Below are 23,349 nucleotides of genomic sequence, written 5' to 3' on the forward strand. Positions count from 1 at the left end.
TTCACAGGTGACAAGGCAGGCTGTAAAGCTAGAAATTTCACCTCCTTTTCTTTGCCTAACATGGGCTTAAGGCAAATATTCTAGGCCAGTGATGGCGAACCTATGGCAGCCATATCTGCTGGCATGTGAGCAGTCACCCTAGCTCAGCTCCAACATGAATATATGTGCCGGCCAGCTGATTTTTGGCTCACACCGAGGCTCTGGGAAGGCATTTTTGACTTCCAAAGAGCCTCTGGGGGGATGGGGGAAGACGTTTTTACCCTCTTCCGGCTCCAGAGAAGCCTTTGAAGCCTGAGGAGGGCAAAATATGAGCCTACTGGGCCCACCAGAAGTTGGGAAACCGTCCATTTCCAGCCTCCAGAGAGCCTCTGGGGGAAGTTGTTTTCACCTTCCCCAGGCATTAAATTATGGGTGTGGGCACTCACGCATGTGCAATAACACACACCCATCCTCTTTTGGCACCCAAGGGAAAAAAGGTTTGCCATCACTGTTCTAAGCCGTAATACAAAGTTTGGAATTTTTTTTGAAAAAGGAAAAGAAACAAACACTATTTGACAGTAATTCACAACAGAACTAAGCTGAATCAAGATTGGCAATTGGGACAGCAAATTTTTACGAGGGTATAATTTAATATAATAATGGCTCGCAGACTCCAGAAATCGGCGAACTGCAATCCTGGAATCCATTCCATCTGGCAAGCTCCCCATGAAATTACTTTGGTCTCGAAGAAGTCTCTCTTTAAATTGCCAGCCACAGCCCTCCACTAAGAACAAGAACTTAGTTAGCTTTTTACTGGGATGTTGTTGTTATACCTGCTGGACTAACGCCTTACCCAGAGACACGATACTTGCCTCCAAATCGCCCAGGCTTCAGGGCAGCTTTGGAGTCAAGTCTCCCTGTTATTCGGCAACCTCTGACTCTTAAACAACCGGGCCTCAGGCATTACCAAGCTGAGGGCGCCGTCGCCAGATTCTCTTCTCCAGGCCCGCCTCGCCCCCAGACCCTCCGCAACCGCCGCTGGAGGGGAAGCCCCGGCTGCCAAAGGAAGGCGGAGTCGGAAGCGCGAAAGCAACGCGGCCGCTGGAGGGCGGGCCCGAAAGCGGCTGGGGGAGGGGGTTAGAAACTGGCCGCCGCTGCTGCTGCTGCTGCTGCTGCGAGAAAGGGCTTCTCGGAGCAAGTGGGAGGCAGGCAGGCAAGGCGACCTGTCTTTTGCCCAGCGGCTGCGCCCGGGGGGCGCGTGGGGCCACACCAGCGTCCGCAGCAGGCGGGGGAAGGCGAGCGGGCAGCGCGTGCCGCGGGTGCTGAGCGGGGCAGCCGCAACCGCGGCGCGAGTGAATGAGCTGCCCGCCTCCCGCCGCTTCTACTCCTCCTTCCTCCTGCTTTCTCAGACGGCGGAGCCGGCGGCTCGAGGTCGAGCTCGGACATTGACGCCGCGGAGGCGGGGGCCAAAATGGACGGTTTCGCCGGGAGTTTGGGTAAGTTTGAGGCGCATGGTTAAATGGCTCGGGGCGGCCGGGGAGCCTGAGTCTCTGCGGCGGTCGGTCGGGGCAGCGTTGCCACACAAGTGCGCGTCGCTGCCTGAGTTTCCAGGCCGGGTCCATTTCCTTCCTCGGATTCTTTCGCGCGGAGGGGCTGACTGAGGAGTTGGGCGACCCGAAACCGCCTCAGACGACTCCTCCAGCCTCAAGGTGAATGTTTTTCGCGGCAAAGTGTGGCAGCGGCGGCGGCTCTTTCCCCCTGACCTTCCTTCCTGCAAGGCTGCCTGCCGAAGTCTTTTCGTCTGAAAAATGCATGCCGGGGAAGGGAGGGAGAAAGCGGGTGAAAAGGGAAAACGAGAGGCTGGTGGATATTGAAAAAAAATCGTGGATGTACTGTATTTCGAGGAGATGGGTGGGTGGGAATTACACTTTGGAACGAGGTGGGTGGTACCAGGACATACAACTAAGTTGCTGGGATGTTGTAGATAAATCCGATACGCACAAATTCATTCCTTCTCCCCACCCCCATCAAAGTACACACGAATGTATACAGGACTTTATCATTCAGTTGCTCTCTGCCTGGAGAAAAATGAGCGGTTGTTTTTTCCTGCTATGTTCCGATTTCCCCAAAGGAAAAACCACAAGGAAAAACCACAAGGAGATGCATGCATTTTAATGAAAAACCTTTGTATGGGGAGGAAATTGATAGCATCTTCGCTACCTTGAGTAAAATCTCTCTCCTTGCCTTAGGAGTTAGGGCACTAGCTTTTCTCATTCAGATTTTCTGGAAGTCTTGAGGTGTGTGTATGTTTATGTATGTGTATGTATACATACACACGAAAAGACTACAAGCCAAAACCTACATACACACTTATATGAATACAAACACACACACACACACACGTACGCATAGTACATTGCACTGAAGTGATTACATTGAAGTTATTGTGGGTGAACCTGTTATTTGCCCTTAGGTAGTGAATCCAAGTTAATATTTCTACTTACTTCCAGGACAAAGAGATAAAAATGGACATTTTTGCCTCCCTTTTAAATTTCAGGAAGAGTTATAAAAAATCTCTCTAATGAAATATTTTCTTTTACAGTAGTACAGCAATAAAAGAAGTACTTGTATTTGTTATTTTTTCCTTAAAATACTAACATGTGATAAGATTTTTTTTAAAAAAAATCTAATCAGAGTACTACAGTTCTTGTACCCAAATAGTGTACAGAGGACAAATGGTGCAGTACAACTCTCAAATGCAAGAAGAGCAAGATACATTTCTGCTAATCCTGTGCATTGCTAATTTTCACCAAAGAAGGAATGAGGATTTGGTGCCTTATTTGCTTATGGCTTTTCTATTGCCAGCTTTTTTACTCTAGAACCTGGTGGATCAGATCCACCTGGATTTTTGAGCCCTAGGTATCTCATAATGTTAAATTATTTTATTGCTTTTTTTTTCTGAATGGTGATTTTTTTAAATAAGTTATGAAACTGAATTTATAATAGGGTTTTTAAAAAGATTTTGTGGCTTTGTAAAAAAAAATACATTGTAAAGTAAAATAAATTAAGTAGGCATATTGTAATAAATAGAACCAAATAGTAATTGAAATAGTAAATCAGTGTTTACATACTGTATTATATGTTTTTTAAATAGCAAGATTAATTTAGACTTGTAGGTCGTTGATACGAAAATGAACAATGCTATTATTCCATTTTTCCAGAAATTTCTCGGGGTTTTTTCCCTGAGAAGAGTAGGAAAAATATTCCTTTCTAATGGTTTCAAAATTTCTGAAAATGTTACATCTTTGCACAAGATGGCAAAATGTTGCTTTAAGATATGATTCTGATCTATGCATTTAGACCTAAGTTAGGTCTTGTGCTTATCTAATTTGCAAGTAACTGTGGAGAGAGGAGAAGGAAGGGAGAAATCCCTGACTCTCATGAAATGCTATGTTCTCCCATCCAGAGTATCTTTCCAAAGGGACATTTGTTAGTTATTTTACGATGAGACAACAAACAAAACCTAAGGAAAAGCAAGGAAGAGAACAAATAAAGTTTGAATGTACAGTATTTAAACTGAATTAGCTGCAGCAATGGGCTCATGTGACTGTGGGAGAGTTGAGTGGTTATTAAAAACATTGTGGAAAGAGGTGCACTGGTTAGAATGCAGTACTGCAGGCTAACTTACTTCTCATTTCAGGAGATAGATTCTGAGCGGCTCAAAGTTGACTCAACTTTCCATTAATTGGTGGATAAAATGAAGACCCAGATTGTTGGGGGCAATCTGCTGACTCTGTAAACTACTTAGAGATAGCGTAAAGCACTGTGAAGCTGTATATAAGTTTAAATGCTATTGCTGTTAGTTTGTAAGAGGTCAGGGAAGGTAGCAGTGATGGCTCAAGGCAGTGGAAGGCAGAGAAAATGGATACATGAATAAATTGAGTTTATGTAAGGCAGGTCTTATGAAACCTGGGAATTATCAGAACAATGCATATAATTAGTTTTGTGATTTCTAATTTGTACCTCTGGACTGTTTTGAAATATTTAAAAATTACAATAATAAGCAATTAAAATGAAGAAACAGATTTATATTAATGTATATGTTGTAGATAGAAAATTAGCGGATCCTAAGCCTAAATATTCAAGAAAAGTATGGTATTATTATTTCAATCAATTGTAGTCCTAAATATTCTTTAATATTTAGGTATATAATTGATTGGAGTAATGATACCTTATTTTTCTTCATGCCAAAAGCTTGAATGAAGAATTAGATCTAAGATTGGAGGATGATTAAATATATAGCTCTTTTTCTTGCCACTGATTTGAAAGTAATTTGAAAAACGTTTGGTGCTTATTTAATCTCTTGCCACAGTAGCAAGTTTTATGGGTATAAATGAGAATCCAGTTTTTTTTAAAGGGAATTCTATTCTTATGTCCTTTAAAAAAAATTATAGCTTGGCTATAGAGTAGTACAATTTTCTTAATGTCCTTGCCTCCATCCAACTGCCTATTGTCTTTAAGTTTTTTAATAGCACAGCAATAAAGATAAATTATAATGCTCACATAGGACTAATACCATGGTGGCATGAATGAAGACCTCATTCCATTATTTTTGCAAAAATATTTCTGATAGTCTTGGAATGCTTAAGATACTTTCCATCTTTTCCCTTATGTTTTTTATCCATATGATCATGTTAATTTTCATGGAAATGCATTTCCTAAATGAGGTTTTCGTGTCAGCACAAGTCTCAAATATTTGTTTGAGTTCATTTGAGAATTAAATAGAGAATTCACAAATAACGCTATCTATCAGTTGATTTTTATTTTCTTGCAGTTTGCAGTTTTCACTTATACTAAAATCTAATCCTTTGTCCTAAATCCTAAATCTATGTAGTTGAATAAATCCAGGTTTAGATAACTGCATGGCATTAATACTATAAATTGATCAGTGTGTACTGTAAATTCTTCCTGGAAAAAAATGTCATTGTGGATTGAAAAAAAAATTAAGTAGAAGCTAGGTTGTAATGCTGCTTGTTTACTGTAAGCTATAACTTGTAATTTGAAGTGGACATAATACAGATTTATATCATAAGTAAGAATTTGGTTTCTGCCCCATGTCAGGTGTAGAATACAGTTGAAATGTGAAATAATTTCCATGAAAATTAACATGATCATATGGATAAAAAACAGAATGGGAAGATACTGTGGTGCTGTGGATATATAAAGATCTGATAGATAAGTTAGTGAAGATTGAACTTAATTCCTGGATAGTTCAGTGGATTTGCAACTGGCTGAAGCATAGACATCAAAGGGTTGTTGTTAATGGCGAGTATTCTGAGCAGAGACTGGTTACAAGCTGTGTGCCACAAGGATCTATTCTGGGTCCTATTATTTTTAATATGTTTGTGAGTGACATAGGGGAAGGTTTGGTAGGGAAGGTTTGTCTATTTGCCGATGACTCTAAAGTGTGCAATAGGGTTCATATTCCTGGAGGCGTCTGTAATATGGGAAATGATTTAACTTTATTAGATAAGCAGTCAAAGCAATAGAAACTGCAGTTTAATGTTTCCAAATGTAAAATAATGCACTTGGGGAAAAGGAATCCTCAATCTGAATATTGTATTGGCAGTTCTGTGTTAGCAAAAATTTCAGAGGAGAAGGATCTAGGGGTAGTGATTTCTGACAGTCTCAAAATGGGTGAACAGTGCGGTCAGGCAGTAGGGAAAGCAAGTAAAATACTTGGCTGCATAGCTAGAGGATAACAAGAAGGAAGAGGGAGATTGTGATCACGCTGTATAGAGTGCTGGTGAGACCACATATGGAATATGTGTTCAGTTCTGGAGACCTCAGACAGAAGGGAAAGGGGAGACATGATCGAAATATTTAAATATGTTAAATATGTTAAAGGGTTCAATAAGGTTCAGGGGGGAGTGTTTTAAATAGGAAAGTGAACACAAGAACAAGGGGGCACAATTGGAGGTTAGTTGGGGGGGAAATTAGAAGTAACGTGAGAAAATATTATTTTACTGAAAGAGTAGTAGATGCTTGGAACAAACTTCCAGCAAACTTCCAAACTTGTAACAAACTGTAGTTTGTAACTCCACAGTAACTGAATTGAAACTTGCCTAGGATAAACATATATCCATCCTAAGATAAAATACAGGAAATAGTATAAGGGCAGACTAGATGGACCATGAGGTTTTTTTCTGCCATCATTCTTCTATGGTTCTATGGTTCTAAATATGGTTAAACAAATATAACCATATTTCATTAAAGGTTGGTGCTATTGCATTATTTTATTTTATTTGTTTAAATGTTTTAAGGTAGAAGATTTAGCAAAATACAGTGTATAAACATTTCGGTTTTAACTATATTTCTTTTTATCTCATAACATATTTTTATTGGAATTTGTGGAGTGAAATGAAAAGAGGGTTAGAGATTCAGCATCTGAAGGTCAAAATCATTGATGAATCAGTGGTTGGAAAACCCCATTTTCTCATTGTAGAACTAGTTATCCTTTTCCAAATTTTCTAAAGTACTTGCCCATACTTGCCGTTTCATGAGTGGAAAAAGTTAAGGAATTTGATTTTTTTTTAAAAGAAAACCTATTTATACGAGATCTTATTGTAGAAAGTGAAACCCGAGGTAAGAATGTAGAAACAATTGTTAGATTGCTTCGAAGGAAGTATAAGTTCTTTTCCCCATTATAATCCCTTCAGCAGAGATTCAGTTTCAAACACTTTTCGTCATGCAAATTACTACTGTAATGCTATACATTATTACTTTAATAATACTGGCCTACCTGAATATGGTATTTTTAAAAAGATTTATATTTTATCAGTTGTGTTTTTGCTTGTGTCATTTTTAAACATATTTTCAAGACAAGCTTCAGAATTATAAAAAATATACTAGGTGAATTTCTTACCTGTGTCCTATTCAAAGGATTCTATTTTGGGGCAAAACCTATTGCCCTAGATCAGTGATTTTCAACCTTTTTTGAGCCGCGGCACATTTTTTACATTTACAAAATCCTGGGGCACACCACCAACCAAAATGACACAAATCTAATAAATAACTAAATAAATAACTAAGTAACTAAATAACTAAATACATACAGTGGAACCCCGACATAAGAGCTGCTCTACTTAAGAGCAACTCGAGATAAGAGCTGGGAGGGGAGAGATATTTTTGTTCTACTTACAAGCCCAAATTCGAGATACAAGCGCCAAGGAGCTGTCTCCTGAAGCCAAACGCTAACTTCCGTGTTCGGCTTCAGGAGACAGCTGCGAAGCGGCGCGCGTGTTTTAAAAGGTTGCAGCCGGCCCGGGGGGCTCGGGGGGGTGCTTGCAGCTTTCTTTCTTGCTCTTTTTCTTTCTCTCTTTTACCTTCCCTTCCTCTATTTCTTCTTTTCTTTCTCCTTCCCACCTTCTTCCCTCCCTCCCTCCCTTCACTCATTCCTCTCTTACTCTCCCCTTTCATAAGTTTCCTTGCTTCCTTCCTCTGTTCCTGTCCCTTCCCTCTTTCCTTCCTTCCTTCCCACCCTCCGTCCATTCATTCACCCATTCCTCTCTTGATCGCTTAAAGCCGGTCCCTGGTGCAAAAAGGGTTGGGGACCTCTGGGGACAGGATTGGGTGGCAGAGAAGTTGAACATATGTAAATTTAAAAGTTTAAGAAAGTTTACAAGTTAAGTGAAAGAAACTTCATTATTCATTTATATGTACATGTACATTTCTTCATTAAAAACATGTCTTTCTGCATAATTTAGACTAACTTTGTGAGTTTTTTGAGGGCTGGAACCAATTAAAATTATTTACATTAATTCCTATGGGGAAAAGTCGTTCGAGATAAGAGCTGCTCGACTTAAGAGCCCAGGTCCGGAACGAATTAAACTCGTATCTCGAGGTACCACTGTACATACATACATACATACATACATACATACATACATACATACATATATACATACATAACCCCCTCATATATACAATCCTATGTAACATCCCCTTATAAATACAGTCAATCATCAATCATCCCTCCTCAAATTTATACCACTGTCTCATTTCTGGGTATTTCTCCTGTCTTTCCCCCTTTTCTCTCTCATGTTTCTCATTTCTCTCTCTTCTTCCCTTTTCCCCTCATTCCTTCTCCCTCTCACTTCTCCTCTTTTTCCATCCCTGTCTCTCTCCCCCCTTTATGCGTGTGTGTGTATACACACTCGAACCATTTCCAAAACCAATTGAGGGCTGGGTTATTTTTCTCTTTTATTCTTTTCAAAAACAGGTGTGGGCTGGGGGGGGTTCTTATTATTTGGGTGCTTTTTACAATATGCTTCAAGAATCACCTCTCTCTCTCTCTTTTGTTTCTCTCTCCTCTCATTCTCTGCCTCAATCATTTTATCATTTCTCCTTTTTTCTCCCCTTTTTGTTCTCATTTCTCTCTCTCTCCTTTCCTCTCCCTATCCGTCTCTCTTGCTTTCTCTCTCTCTTGCTATCTCTCTTTTTCTCTCTTGCTTTCCTTCTCTCTCTCATTCTCTTATTTTCTTTCTCTCTCTCTCTCTTGTTCTTTCTCTCTCTCATGCTTTCTCTCTCTCTCTCTCTTTCTCTGTTGCTCTCTCTCTATCGTTCTCTCTCTTATTTTCTTTCTCTCTCCCTCTGTTGCTCTGTCGTTCTCTCTTATTTTTTTTTCTCTCTCTCTCTTATTCTCTCTCTCTCTCTTGTTTTCTCTCATTTTCTTTTTCTCTTGTTCTTTCTCTCTCTCTCATGCTTTCTCTCTCTTGTTCTCTCTCTCTCTCGTTCTCTATCTTCCTTTCTTCTCTGTGGAGGCCGGGAAGGTTTTCCTTAGTTTGAATGTTCTGAGCAAGCTGGCAGGGGGATGGGAAGCAGCCCCTTTACTGACAGCCCGGGACGGCTGTGAGAGGGGTGGGCATTCCCACAGCGCTCGGAGCGGCTAGCGGATGGATCACCAGCGTTGCTGCAGCCACCAGGAGGAAACAGGGGAGCTGCCTTTCTGACGGCAGTCCAAAGTGGCGGGATTAGTCATCTGTTGTCCTCTTGATGCTTCTGACGTGGTGCCAGGGACAAAACACCCACCCACTTCTGAGGGAAAAGACGGACCGATTGAGATGGGAATTAGCATCTCTCCCGCCGCGTTACTTAGGCAAGGCAAGGCAAGGCAAGGCAGAAACTCGCTGGACGCGGCACCTCAGGAAGGCAGAGAAGCGAAGCCCCCCCACGCCCGCTCGCTTTCCAACGCTGCGCCCATTGCGCCGGGCTCTTTGCCTGAATCCGCCTCCTTTCTGAGGCTCGAGCGAGCCTCCTTCGCCGGCAGTCGGGGGGGGCGGCTTCTGCAAGTGGGAGCTCCAGGGCTGAAGCCTCAGCCCTGGAGCTCCCACTTGCAGGAGCCGCCTCGCGGCACACCTGACCATATCTTGCGGCACACTAGTGTGCCGCGGCACACCGGTTGGGAAACACTGCCCTAGATGATACAGATTTGGATTCCATTTCTACATCTATGATTTGGGATTTAGCTTACTGTGTTTCTTACATTAATGCCCACGTATCCCATACCAATTTAATGTGCTTATACAGCATCTGTGGTTGTTCAGTGATATGACATATCGGAATTATGAAATTACAAAATAACAGCTAGTTGGAAGTCTTCTAGTCCAGCCCTCTGCTTAAGCAGGAGACTCTATACAATTTCAGTCAAATGACTGTCCAATTTCTTTTTAAAACCTCCAATGATGGAGCACCCACAACTTATGAAGGCAACCTGTTCCACTAATTAATTATTCTCACTGGCAGGATATTTTTCCTTTATTCCATGTTGGATATGTCTTTGATAAACCTCTGTCTATTAACTCTTCTCTTGCCCTCAGATGCTTTGGAGAATAAATTGACCTCCTCTTCTCTCTCTGGCAGCCCCTCTGGAAGATGATATCAAGTCATTCCTAGTTTTTGTCTTCATTAGAGTAGTTCCTACAATATCATATACAGTGATATACCTAAGAACGCCTCTAGTTAAGAACTTTTCTAGATAAGAACTGGGTGTTTAAGATTTTTTTGGCCTCTTCTTAAGAATCATTTTCTACTTAAGCCCAGGAAATTTGAGAGTGGCACGAAGGCTTGGTGAGTTTCCTGCCATTCCCCCTTTAATCCCAGCCATCTTGGGCTTTTCTGGAATGCCTTTCGGTGGCGCATAAGGAAGCTTTGGCAGTCCAGAGCGAACGAAACATTTTCCTTTCTCTGGGCGCTTAGAAGGGAATAAACCTCTGCCAGCGGCCAGAGAAAAGAAACGCTCCCTTCCCAGAGTGAATGGAGCATTTTCCTTTCTCTGGGCGCTTGGAGAGAGAATAAACCATTTCGCTGTGGTGACTCCCTTGTGCTGCCTACCATACACTCAGCACGAGGTTGCCTACCTGGAGCGTCTGGGTGAGGAAAGGCAAAAGGGGGCGCTTTGCCCTGGCCGGATCAACTCAGCTTCAGCCAAACTGAGGAGTCACCACAGTGAAGGAAAGGTGCCGGCTACAAAGCGAGCGAGTGAGAGGAGAGGGGAACCCTTCAGCATGGGAAGAAAGAGAAAGCAGGTAGCAGCTGCAGCCACCTTTCAGTCAAAGGAGTGGGAGGTCCCCCCCTCTCACCCTCCTGGGTTTCTCTCTCTGGCACAGTGTGTGGGAGGCAGCCTCGCGCTGGATGTATGGGAGGTGCATGCTCCTCTTTGCCCCCTCAGAGTCCCCCTTTTTTTAAGCCTTAAAGTTTTGGATTTTTTTTTTATTCCCCTCAGCTAACTTTCTTCCTTTGGCAGCAACTGTCCTCCTCCTCTTCTTCCTCCTCCTCCCACCCAAATTTCAAGCTTTTATTTCTTTCCTAATGGGTTTGCATGCATTATTTGCTTTTACATTGATTCCTATGGGAAAAATTGCTTCAACTTACAAACATTTCTACTTAAGAACCTGGTCACGGAACTAATTAAGTTCTTAAGTAGAGGTACCACTATACTTGGCTTTGTGTGTTATATCATAATTTAGGGATGCTGCACAAATCCTGAGCTTGAGAGGATAAATCATTGGGTGTCAAATAACCCATTAATGCTTTCTTAAAGCAGATGGTAAGCTTCTGATTAACATAACACCAGGCCAAAAAGTATACTGTATAAGATACTGTCCCTTATGAAAATGCAGGCTTACAAGCCAGAGGGACTCTGACTTCTAGAAGGTGGCCAGTATAACTTTTCCTACTGTATAGGAAATGGATATGCTTGTTTTGGAGATACAGGTGAAACTTGAAAAATTAGAATGTCGTGCAAAAGTTCATTTATTTCAGTAATGCAACTTAAAAGATTTCATCCCATAATCATTACAATTATCTTGAACTATCTTGCTTTGCATGTAATAAGTCTTATAAATCACCTTTTAAGTTGCACTATTGAAATAATTGAACTTTTGCACAATATTCTAATTTTTGAGTTTCACCTGTATAATAATCTATTGATACTAAAGAAAGATTGAAGAAATATGTTTGGGTGACTATCTTTGAAAGGTATCTGAAAACCTCAATATCATTTGTTTTAAAAACAAGATTGTCTTAGGAAAAAAATGGTAACTTACCATTTACAAGTCATTTATAAGTCACACTGCAACTGTATTTTAAAACTTACATTTTTATAAGTTTCACAATACATTTCTCCAAAGCAGATACAAAAGCAGATAAAAGAAGGAAATATGCTAAAATAGGAATATTAATGAACTTAGCAAATATCACTTTAGGAACAATTGTTCCTGGTAAAAATCTGGGTATATGAAAATATACGACTTTTAAAATAGGAAAAGTGATTAATTATAACTGAAAATATAAATTGGTCCATAATTACATATGAACAAAAAGTGCTGGTAAAAATTATTAAAGGAATTTATAAGGGCAGTTAACTTAATTTACAACTCTGACATCTATATCTGTAATAATAAAAAGCAAACAAGGACCAAATTAAAATAAGCAGTATAATCACACATATAAATACTGTTTTTAAATAGCTTGGTCTATGTCTAAAACTTAATTAGTATAACAACATATAACTATATATTTATTTAAATTATCTTGAATGTGAACCTCATTCTTTTAAAATGTTTGGCAGGTCAAACATGATTTGCAACATCTTATTAAACCTGGCAATCTCTCTGTGTAATTCCATATTCTGTCAAATAATTTTTCCTGGATAGTTTGAAACTTGTGATCAAAAGGGCACAGGAAATGAACATATACTGTAATGCTCTATTTGTTTTTCTTAACTAAATGTGTGACTCATGGAAAGATTACACTTACTATTTATGAGTATCTTTATTTTAATGGTCAAATAGATCACTATATCAAAGTGCATTAAAGAGTTTCTTACCTTTCTTACTAGTTACATTTACAAGAGGTTACATTTATAACAGTAAACAATTCACTGTTGCTTGCCACACACATTCTTTCTCATTTTACAGAAAAAGTAAAATATAGAGACCTTGTTAATTTAGTACTGGATCTAATTCTGGGGTAATGGCTAATTTCATTTGTTCTCCTTTAATACTGAAGTTTTGATTGGAACTGTTATCTACATATATAGATAGTGAATTTCATTGTGTTCCTTCCCATTCTAATAATTCTTGCTTAGCTACATGCAATAATCCTAGCTATGTGTAATTTTGCCTTTTTTTTTCTTTTGATAATATGGAATTCTTTGGAATTAATTTATGAATAGTGGAACAACTTATGAATAGTGGAACACAATATAACACACACTGCATTTCAATCCACTGCACACAGGTGGATTTTTTTTAGCATTGTTACTCCTTAAAATATATAGATTATTTATTGCACTTGTGTTTAAAGGACCAAGAGGGCTAAAATTAGATGCCTCATATTTGACATGCCACATCTATTTGGTTTAAATAGTTACTTTAAAATGTCAAAAGAATGTTTCTTGGAAACTCCTTAACTTTCATGATTGCTGCTACTCCTTGATTTTTGTAGATGACTACTCCTGCATGATCCATAATCTTGTTCAACCTTACTAGAAATTAAAATCACAAAATGGCTCTTGTAATATATAGTTGGTATTTTTAGTTGACATTTTGACTTGATAATGCTTTACTTTTTAAAAAATGAGAAATGATAAACTGTTCAACCTCTAACATTTATTTTGCAAATAACTTTCAGATGAATGGCCAATTGGGGGACATTTTATTACTTGTAAAAGTAATAGGATAATTTTCACAAGTGATTTTCTCATGATTCCCATCTTTTGCTAAAGATCAGAGAATGTACAATACAGTATTTAGGATTAAAGCTGGCCAAAGATTTCTTGCCTCAAATGGGTTAATGAATTAGTCCGCCTTAATTTCTTGGAATAATTATTATTTCCACGGGACCTAAAAGAACTTTCTGCTTACTCCACATAGTGTTTCTTTATTTTTAAAGTATAGCTTACTATATTATTTTAACAATTTGGAATTGTATGAGCTTTTCTAGTGCATCCAACTAAATTGGCAGCTGTTCAGCTATGTCCTGGGAAACCGGGAACTCAGAGGCTCATTTGATTGAAGAAACATTTTCAGAAGCATTAGGAACAGAAATATAATTGACCTTGAAGGTTGACTTTTTAAGTTAGTGTATGCATAGGATTATAAAAATACTGATTATTTGTATGGTTATCAAAAAGCTAGAGTAGCTGGATTTCTGCAAATTAAGTGCCTTGTTGTTTTGTTTCTCTATACCAGTGTTTCCCAACCTTGGCCACTTGAAGATATCTGGACTTCAACTCCCAGAATTCCCCAGCCAGCATTCGCTGGCTGGGGAATTCTGGGAGTTGAAGTCCAAATATCTTCAAGTGGCCAAGGTTGGGAAACACTGCTCTATACTATCTGAATCAATTGTGGTTGCAGATACTAAAGTAGTGTTTCTTTTTGTGATTAACTAATATATTATGGATTCATGTGCTCTTTGATATATGATGTTAAAATACATTAAAATATAAATAAAATAAAACAAACATACATAGTAGTCCAGTCCTGGAAAATACCTTAGGGCAATAAGATATTGATATGTACGGAAGAGATCAGTAATGAATTTCTATAATATATTGAAGACAATATATCTTATTTAACAATAAACACTGATACTTAGTTTAATTAACCTATATTCTTAAATCTTTAACTTAATTTTATCTTCCATGTTAATTGATATGTATAACTACCTACTGTATCTTGTTTAGACTTGATGATATGTTTTATGCAAATAAGAATCTTTGTAGTTTCCACACCTTAAATTAATGTGTCGGCTTCAGGCTGTGAAGACACACCTTACAGTTTATAAAAGGTTTTTGCTTTTGCTATTGGTTGTGGTGAAACCTTTGAGAATAGATTTTTTTTAAATTGCTTGTAATTTTATGGTTGCTTTTAAAACCAGGAATACTTTTTAAAGTTTTTGATTTTAAAGAGATATATCTGAAGTATAAATCATTTCAGAAAGATTGGGAAGATCAATGAGATTATTGGGAATAAAATATGAAATCAAATAATATGGGAGCCATATTCATCACTATATTATTCCAATTTAGTTATTTCTTAGTATCTTTAAATAGTGCTTTGTTCTACTTTGTAAACAATAAAGAAATTGATAAGAAAAAGAATATGAGTATGAGTTTTGTATTATAATTATTCATTAATATTTTATATAAATGCTTCATGTTTTCTCCATGCTGTATTTAGAAGGATAATTTCTAATTATTATGAAAAAGATGCAAGTTTATTGTTAACGAAGTTTATTTAACATGGTAATCGAGCATCATCAGTGATTGGTTTTTTCCCCTTAATGATATAACTGTTCAGCTGAAATCTTTATATGAGTGTGCAGGAAAGTATTGATACTGAAGCTGAAAGTGAAGTTCAGCTTGATGGTTTTATTTCTTTTCTCTTTAGTGGTGATTAACTTCTTGGAAAATTTTGAAATGAGATTTATGTGGACTTGCTAATTGTGTTTATTTGATCTGAAGGAACTGCATAGATAAAGACAAAGGTAAAGATTACCTAATAATAGAAGTAGATGCAGTTATTTTTCTTTTGCGTGTGACCAATGCTTCCTGCTGCTTTCTTTCTTGAAAACATGGATTGAGCTGTTTCAAGGGCTGATACACTATCTTCATTCCTATCTTTTACATCTTTTCTCCTGTTAGCCTTTAGACATTCTCCAAATGTTTGTTTCAGGCTTTTAATTCTTTTACATTTAACATACTTGGTTTTTTTTTTAATGGGCACAGTTGCTTGAGAAAAAAGCAGCAGTTTGGAAGTTGATATAGCTTTGGCTGGAGAATAGGAATTTCTTTTGGCTTAATGGGCTGGAGACAAAATATTTCATACAGTTAAAATGTAAATAAACTTGAATAGTGGTCTCAGTTCAATTATGTATATTTTTTATTAGTTTGTGTAGGCAGTTTAAATTGATTCATAGCAGGTTTTCATATTTTACTTCAGTTATTTAGAAAAAGTAACAATAAAAATCTAGTATTAAAGGACAAGAACCAAACGGGTACAACATAGCAAAATATTTCAATATTTCATGTTTGGAAGATCCTAAAATGTTGCCTCTTTTGTACAATTAGTAATTGGAAAATCAATTAGTTGCTCATCCTTTATTATTTGAAAAATGAATCTGCTAACTACTTAGGCCTCTGTTGACATTAGCCACAGGCATACATATGCAGAGTTCTTGCATTTAAGCACACTGTATCCATGCACTTATTATAGTCGTGTGTAAAATTGGTTTTTTTAATTCATTTAATAATTACATTTTAAATAATGAAATTATAAAAATGGTTAAGATATTAATTATAATTTCTGTTTGAAATTCTTTTCTTTCCTATACCCAAATTTTAAAATTTATTTTTTAGTCTATAGATGGGATACCTGAGAGCATATTTCACACAAAACAATCAGGCTCAGTGATGCTTTCATGGTTTCATTTTTAAGAAAATAAAAGATGCAATTCAGACTAAATGATGGGTTCCTGGCTAGAATAGAATAAAACTTGGATGATAATTAGTATTGTATTTATTGAATTATAACCATAATTTCCATCAATGGATCAAATCTTCTAATGAAATATAATATAATTAAAATACAATTAAAAAGAACAAAAGCACCCATATGCCCCTGTCTTTCAACTTAAACCCTGCTTATATGCCAGAAGTCTGCATAAATAAAACTATTTTTTGCCTGCTGACAATAGGGAAGGAGAACAGTCTGACCTCTGTTGATCACACCAAAAGTCTCTCTTAATTGTGGTAACTGGAGAATGGTGTTTCTTAATGTCTAAATTACCTTATAAGGCAAGATATTTTTTTAAGGTAGCTTGGATTGAAATCATGGGGGGCTTTATAAGCAGTATTTTGAATTATGCCTGGAATCTGATCAACAATTTTGTTTCCTAAAAACCAAATCACATTTTTCTCATCACCAAAATTCCACAGTTTAACCACAGCTGAAAACTGAGCTGAGACAAGGAGAATTTGCAGACAAGGGAACTTGGAGCAAGCATGATATGTTTAAGCTTTCAAAGAAACTACACCCAATATAGCACTGACTGAATCCTTATTCCTTGATTTATTTTTTGAACCTTCGGTTTGATCCTATATATATAGGATTAAATTGTACTTTTATCCCAATGTTTCTCATTTGTATGGTCTTCAACTCCCAGAATTCTCCAGCCACTGTAAGAAACATCATAAAGTTAGCAAGGTTGAAAAGCATTGCTTTATCCATGATGTTGATACAGTATATAACATGAAGCATTGATTTAAGACTTGAACGGGGTTTTTGGTTTTAATACAGTACCAGTGAGTATCTAACAGTATTTATTTAATCAGTCTTAGCTCCTCCTCAGACTATTGTACTGAAAGTCAGATGTACAGTAAATATCACCAACCCTATTTTAGGAGAGAGTCTGGAAGCAATCAACATTGCATTGCATACCAATCCCCTATACTTCTTTGACAGAGTTCTCTTGTCTTTTTCCTGCCATCAGGAAATAATCTTCCCCAAATGGGTGATTAAATATGCACAGCAGAAAAAAAATCTATGTTCAGGTAAATCATGATATTATTTCCTTTTCCTCTTTCTATAATGACAGAAGGGATGCCTTCCTTTCTCTTCTTCCTCCCTCTCCTATAACCATTTTTGGATTGATTCTGTAAGACAGCAGCCTCTCTTGGATAAAGTGAATATGCAAAATCAAACAATTCACACGCTAAAGGATGAAATGTTTTGTTCTTTGTTTAAAATAACATAAAATTATATTTTAAAAATATACAGTAGAATCCAATCAAACTTCAGAAATGCATTAAACATGAAACTTCCCCCAAAGCTATACATTTATCTAAGATACATGAATCAGAACAACTAATACTGTAGATGTTGTTAATTTAGTTATGGGAGAGGGATTATATAAGGGGTCCCCTATCCCTGCATAGACGATTGGGAACTGGGCGGCATAAGCAGCAGGCAAGGGGGTGAAGCTTCATTTGCACATGCCTGGCATTAGGTTGCATGTGTGAAACCATCGCCTCTCCTCCACCACCCATGCCATTGCTTGAAGTCAGAAAGATTGGGAGCCACTGGATTATATAGAAAACTATTTTGTCATTAGATATCATTCATAATATTTATTTGGAATATATAAAATAATTACCAGAGAGATACAATAATTATATATATTTCAAGTAAATTCTGTTATTTTATACAGAACTACAGACCCAATATTTTTTAAAAAATTATAAATTCCAAATGTATAAAACCAAATAGAAGGAAAACAAGAGTTTTCCCTTTTTAATTACAATATGACTTATAGTTTGAAAGAAGAAAAGTAATTTGCAGAACAGGCCCAAAAAGCAGTAAAGAAAAAAGCCATGAGAGTCTTGAGTTACTAATAAGTTACCATTAAGACGAGGGGGGGGGAAATCTGATTATAAATTTAAAAAGGTTTATTTAAAAAAAAATCAAGAATGACTTTTAATGTATTATGTTTAAAAATAGAAAAGATAATTAGTGGTCTATTTATGAATAATTATTGAATGTGTTGAATGATTATATCTGTTAATGTAATGTTTTAAGTATCTGATGAGAGATGAGGGATAGTTGAAAAACTTGACTAGATTGTTTATCTTTTTCTAAGAAAGGAAATACTTGTCAGTAAACTTGCAACATTGTAGTGATTTGTCTCAGACAAAATAAGCACAAATATAGCTTAAAAAGGGAATACAAGTAATCTTCACTTAAATGGTGAGTTGATGGTGACCAGATGGTGACCAGAATTTTCATCCTTTTTCTAAAGTAATGCAATCATAAAGCAGGTCACATGACTATGCCACTTAGGATGCACTTACCGTAGAAGTTGCTATTGTTAGCAAATCTCACACCATCATTAGTGCGATGTTACGTAGTCACCATTCCACATAGATTGCTTGTTGAAAGCTGACAGTGAAAGCTACAAATGGAGATCATGTGACCAAGGGATGCTGTAACGCAGTAATTGCGGGCTGGTTGCCGAATACCTAAATCTCAATGACATGACTATGGGAATGTTGTGGCCATTTTTAAATATGAGGACCCAACATAAATACCAATTGTTGAGCACCATCATAAGTTTGAATGGGTGCTGAATGAAGATCTATAACATTGAAACTTAAAAGGAGATTTTGGCAGGGAATTCTTTATTTATAATTTTATGTTGCATCTTGGGGCTTTTCGAATGCATAAAGTAATATTTTTTTTAAAAAGAGGTACAAAGCTAAGCACCACTACTAAAACACAATTTTGAAATAGTAAAACAACATAAAGCTGAAAGTAGGTTTAAAGGACTAATTAATTTTTAATTTTTTTAGAAATTAAGTACCATAACAAGAAAGCATGAGAAAATCTTAGCTTCTAAAGAAATATATCCCACTAGTTGTAAATAATAGACCTTTTGCAATTAAGTACTGTATCCTTTTTTGCAACTAGCCGCCCCAAGTCTTCGAAGAGAGGTGGCATAGAAATCCAATAAATAAATAATAAATAAATAAACTACTGCAGTAAGAGTAGTTTTTCTCTTCAATGCATTTCTCAAATATTCAATTTTCCTGCTTTCCAAAGTAAAATACAGTTTTAAAAACTCACCTCATGTTGCCTTCCTATGCTCTATAAGTAAACCAGGTTTTACTTGCTTTTATTTAATATTTAAACTTTCCCACTTTTCTTCTGGTACTCAAAGTGGCACATGTAGCACTTCTTTAAATTTATCCATTTTTTCTCTCTCACGACACCTGTAAGATACGTTGAGAATGAGAATAATTTTTCTAAAGATACCCAGTGAGCTTTTACAATTGAGAGAGAGGGCTTGAGGCTTGATCTGATCAGTTTTAATTGCTATACCTAAACTGGGGGTCTCAAACTCAATTTACACAGGGGCCACTGGAGGTAGAGGCTGGGTGAGGTGGGCCGCATCAGGTTTTCCACAAGAAAAGCTCTTACAAAAACATTCCAATGTTATCAAATGTCTTTATTTTTTCATCTTATTTTGTGTTAAAAAATAAAAATAAATTAACTAAATGCAAATAAAATTAAATAAAATAAAAATTAAATTGATTAAATTAATTAAATAAAAATTAAATTAATTGATCATAAATGTCACTTGACAGGCCAGAAATGCGCTCTGCTACGGTGTTGGCAGAAAGGCTGATATTGCTAAACTGACCTTTTCTGGACAGACAATACTTGCAGCCTGTAATATGCACTTTTTTTTTACAAATTCACCTTCTCTGAATGGCTTTCCTGCTTTAGCAATCATCTCACTAACCATGTAGCTAGCTTCAACTGCTGCATCATTCTCTTTGATTGCTTTCTTAAAGAAATCTTGTTGCCTCAGTAGATATGTTTTAAGTTTTGCAACCCGGTTTGCTCTTTCATCTCCCTGGTATTTTGCATACTACTCAGCATGCCTAGTTGTGTAATGATGTTTTCTTTGTATTGTGTATTTGTGCACCGCAAATTTCTCTGTGCAAATAAGACATCTCGGGATGCCCCTTTGCTCAACAAAGAAATATTGCACTTCCCACTTTTCCTGAAATTGTCTGTGCTCATCACCAACCTTTCTCTTCACTGCAGGCTTTGAAAAAGACATGTTTGGGGCTGTGTAATATATAATTCCACTTGGTGTCACTGTTTCAGTGTTTAGCGGCTAAACTTTAGCCGATGTGTCTTTTCCGCTTTTTCTTCTGTCCCACTGAGTAGCAATTTCAGCTACTACCTCTCCACTTCTGAGCTCGGGGTAATGGCATAAGTTCGCAATAAGCCCAGCTGATGTCCTGCCTCCGAGAGCAATATACCTCACTGTGATTGGTAGGTTCATTCAGCTCCGCACACAACACTTGAAAGTGCCATTTGTATCAAACTCGGGCCGCACTAACATTAAACTTTGATATTGAGGTGGGGGCCGCAAACTATTGTCCCGAGGGCCACAGTTGGCCTGCGAGCTGCGAGGTGCAAGCTCGAGACCCCTGACCTAAACCTTGTAAGGCAAAGAAGGGAAAAGATCTATGTTAAATTGTGCAATTGTAATAGGAACTGGGTAGGGTTTACTCTCAAATCAGGCAGAAAATTAATGATTCCTTATTACCACTTTTCACCTTAGAACCATAGTATCCCTTTTTCTGCCATGTTTCCTTGAATTGTGAACAAGAATTTTAGACTTGGAAGTTTGGCGGTATTATCAGTTGGAATAGAAAGGAGAAGCAGAAGGCTTGTGACAGTTTTGGATATGGACTATTGAATACCATCCCATGAATTCAGTTTGTATTTAGTTTTGGATTACTAATTTTGTCATTTGTTTTGTGCCTTGTTTCCTTGGCTGCTTACCCTCAAATCCTACAGTATTGATAGGACAGCCAGGACTCAACACTATCTGGCTGTTACAATACATCATACAGGGTTTTTCTTTAAATATTCTTTTTACTTTTGTTAATTCTGTTTGTGCTTATTTGGTTTCTCTGTTCTATGTTCTGTTTGTATGATAAATATTCTTATGACTTGCTAGTTTTGCTGTGATTTTATGCACGAGCTTCCTAAACTCTTGGTATATTAAATTGCTGTGAATATACCCTAAATATTTAATTATGTAATATAAAAGAACAAAAGCCAATCATTTAAAGCCTTCCAGTTCCATAATACTTGAAGCTCACTGAATAGTAGTTGAAGTTGGCTGGGGTAAAAAAGAGGAAGTTCTTCCTACATACACAGCTGACTTATGGAACTGTCTGCTATTGGGTATGGCAGGGATCTGCAACCTTAAACACTCAAAGAGCCATTTGGACCAGTTTCCCATAGAAAACAAAACATAGGGAGCCACAAAATCTGGGTGGGCGTGGCTAACTTGATGTCACTCACTCCCACCCAACCACATGATTCCCCTCAGCCATATCTATCCAGGTTTTGTGGCTCCAGGTATTTTCTTTTCTAGGAAATAGATTTTTTTTCTCTCTCTCTCCCATCTCTTTCTCCCTCTCTCTCTACCTCACTTTTTCTCCCTCCTCCTCTCTCATCTCTTTCTCTCTTATTTTTCTCTCCCATCTCTCTTTCTCAGCAGAGAGGGAAAGAACCGTGTGTGGCTCTAGAGCTGCAGATTGCCAACACCTGAGTTATGGGATGGTCATTCAGTTAGATAATCTTACAGGAAATTCGATTTTCTGGAGACACCCTGGTTTATCCTTCGTTGTTTTTACAGCTGTCTTTCTGTGTCTTTTTGTGTGTGTGTGTATATATGTGTGTATGTTGCTTTGATGCCAGGTAATCATCTCATACTTATTTACTGGTGTTTGAATGAGTTAGTCCTCTTTGAGGCTAATTCAGCTAAATTGATTTTTATTTAGAGAGAGAGAAGCAGCTAGATAATTAAATAAGGCTTTTTGTTATTGGTAGCTATTTTGGGTTCATAGATTTTAATTTTGTCTCCCTGCAAACTGATGTTCCTTGGCAGAATTGCTTACATATATAATAATTCAGCTTTGATATATGCTGCTATTGAAAATGTCCATGACAATTATATTTTTTCATTTTAAATTTTTTTAGATGTTTGCCTTTTTAACATTTGTGATTAGATTTAAAGCAGGCTTTGTTAGCTTTATATATTTTTCAGATTATAGGTACAATCAGCCAGATGTCTTATTCAATTAATATTGTACTGCCAGGTACTCATCAGCCCACTTTATAATCTTTGTCATTGATTGGGACAGATCACCCGCTTATTGTGCTTAGTAAAGATAACTTTGTGCTGTGCTAAAATAAGATTACAATTGGGTTGCATTTTTTTTTTTTTGTATCATCAACATCATATTTATTGGTTATTAGCTTGTTGGCTTTCTTTTCCTCTGTTCATGTGTTAATGATATCAGGAGCATTTACAGATTAGCTTTAGTTGAAGTTTAACAAAGATGCTTCTTTTTCAGAAGAAATAATTTTTACTATAAATAACCAATGTTGTATAATTGTTTCCTTTTGGGGTTTTTTTCTAGCATAAAACCCTACACTATTGGTTCATTCAATTTCTGGAAATACATAATTATTAACAATTATACTAGGCACATAAATGAAGTCTTTCCCCCCCAAAGACTCATGTATATATTAACATGTGTTTATTTGATATATTGGTGCAATAAAATTAGCATATATACTGGATTGGGAAAGCAAATTTATTAGGTAAATATCATGTCCGGATCATTTGTTATGCAGAACTATGTGTCAAGCATTACTTTTTAAAATTGTCATTACTACATTTGTTTGATCAGTATCTCAATATGTTTCCTCAATATCACTCCCAAATAAAATAATAATAATATTTATGCATTTATTTCATTTCTATCCTGATCTTACTTTGTACAATTCGACAAAATATATAGAGTATATAGATTATTGTTATTCATACAACAATTATACAATTTAAATACAGTTCTAATATGGTAATAGGCACAGCTTCATCTTATGCTTTAATAATAATGGTCTTAAATGTCATTTGTCACAGTATCTCCAGGCAGGCTTGCACTTCACTGAAGCTTGCTAAGAAAATGGGCAGCCTATAGGAAGAAGTACTGCATGTAGTAGTTATTTTATACCATTTATTTATACCATTTATATAGCTGTTCATCTCAATAGAGGAACTTCTCCATAGTATTAGTGGGAGAGTCCAGGATGGATAGCTCTAGCCTCTTAGCTTTATGACTTGAAACTCTGAGGACCACCTCCCTGTTAACAGTCCCCAGTTCTTCAACTCAGTCTCAGCTCTATGGATGCTTCTGGTTTAGCTCTTTCTATG

The 23,349-nt window shown here is 37.1% G+C and overlaps 1 protein-coding gene and 1 long non-coding RNA gene across 2 annotated transcripts in view; one reads left to right on the forward strand and one right to left on the reverse strand.

The window, feature by feature from the left end:
• Positions 1 to 609: 609 nt before the first annotated feature.
• LOC139161763 (uncharacterized) lies at positions 610 to 1,030 on the reverse strand. Its single transcript, XR_011558155.1, has 2 exons — positions 852 to 1,030; positions 610 to 763 (listed from the first exon to the last, which is right to left on the reverse strand). It is a non-coding gene; the product is annotated as an uncharacterized lncRNA (long non-coding RNA).
• A 71-nt stretch (positions 1,031 to 1,101) lies between these two features.
• EML4 (EMAP like 4) overlaps positions 1,102 to 23,349 on the forward strand; it is a 122,024-nt gene continuing 99,776 nt past the window's right edge. Inside the window, 1 exon segment of the mRNA XM_070734525.1 lies at positions 1,102 to 1,475. Coding sequence (XP_070590626.1) covers positions 1,451 to 1,475 — 25 coding nt within the window. The 5' untranslated portion in view covers positions 1,102 to 1,450.

This window comes from Erythrolamprus reginae, chromosome 1, assembly GCF_031021105.1.
Source record: "Erythrolamprus reginae isolate rEryReg1 chromosome 1, rEryReg1.hap1, whole genome shotgun sequence".
NCBI classification, from domain to species: domain Eukaryota; kingdom Metazoa; phylum Chordata; class Lepidosauria; order Squamata; family Dipsadidae; genus Erythrolamprus; species Erythrolamprus reginae.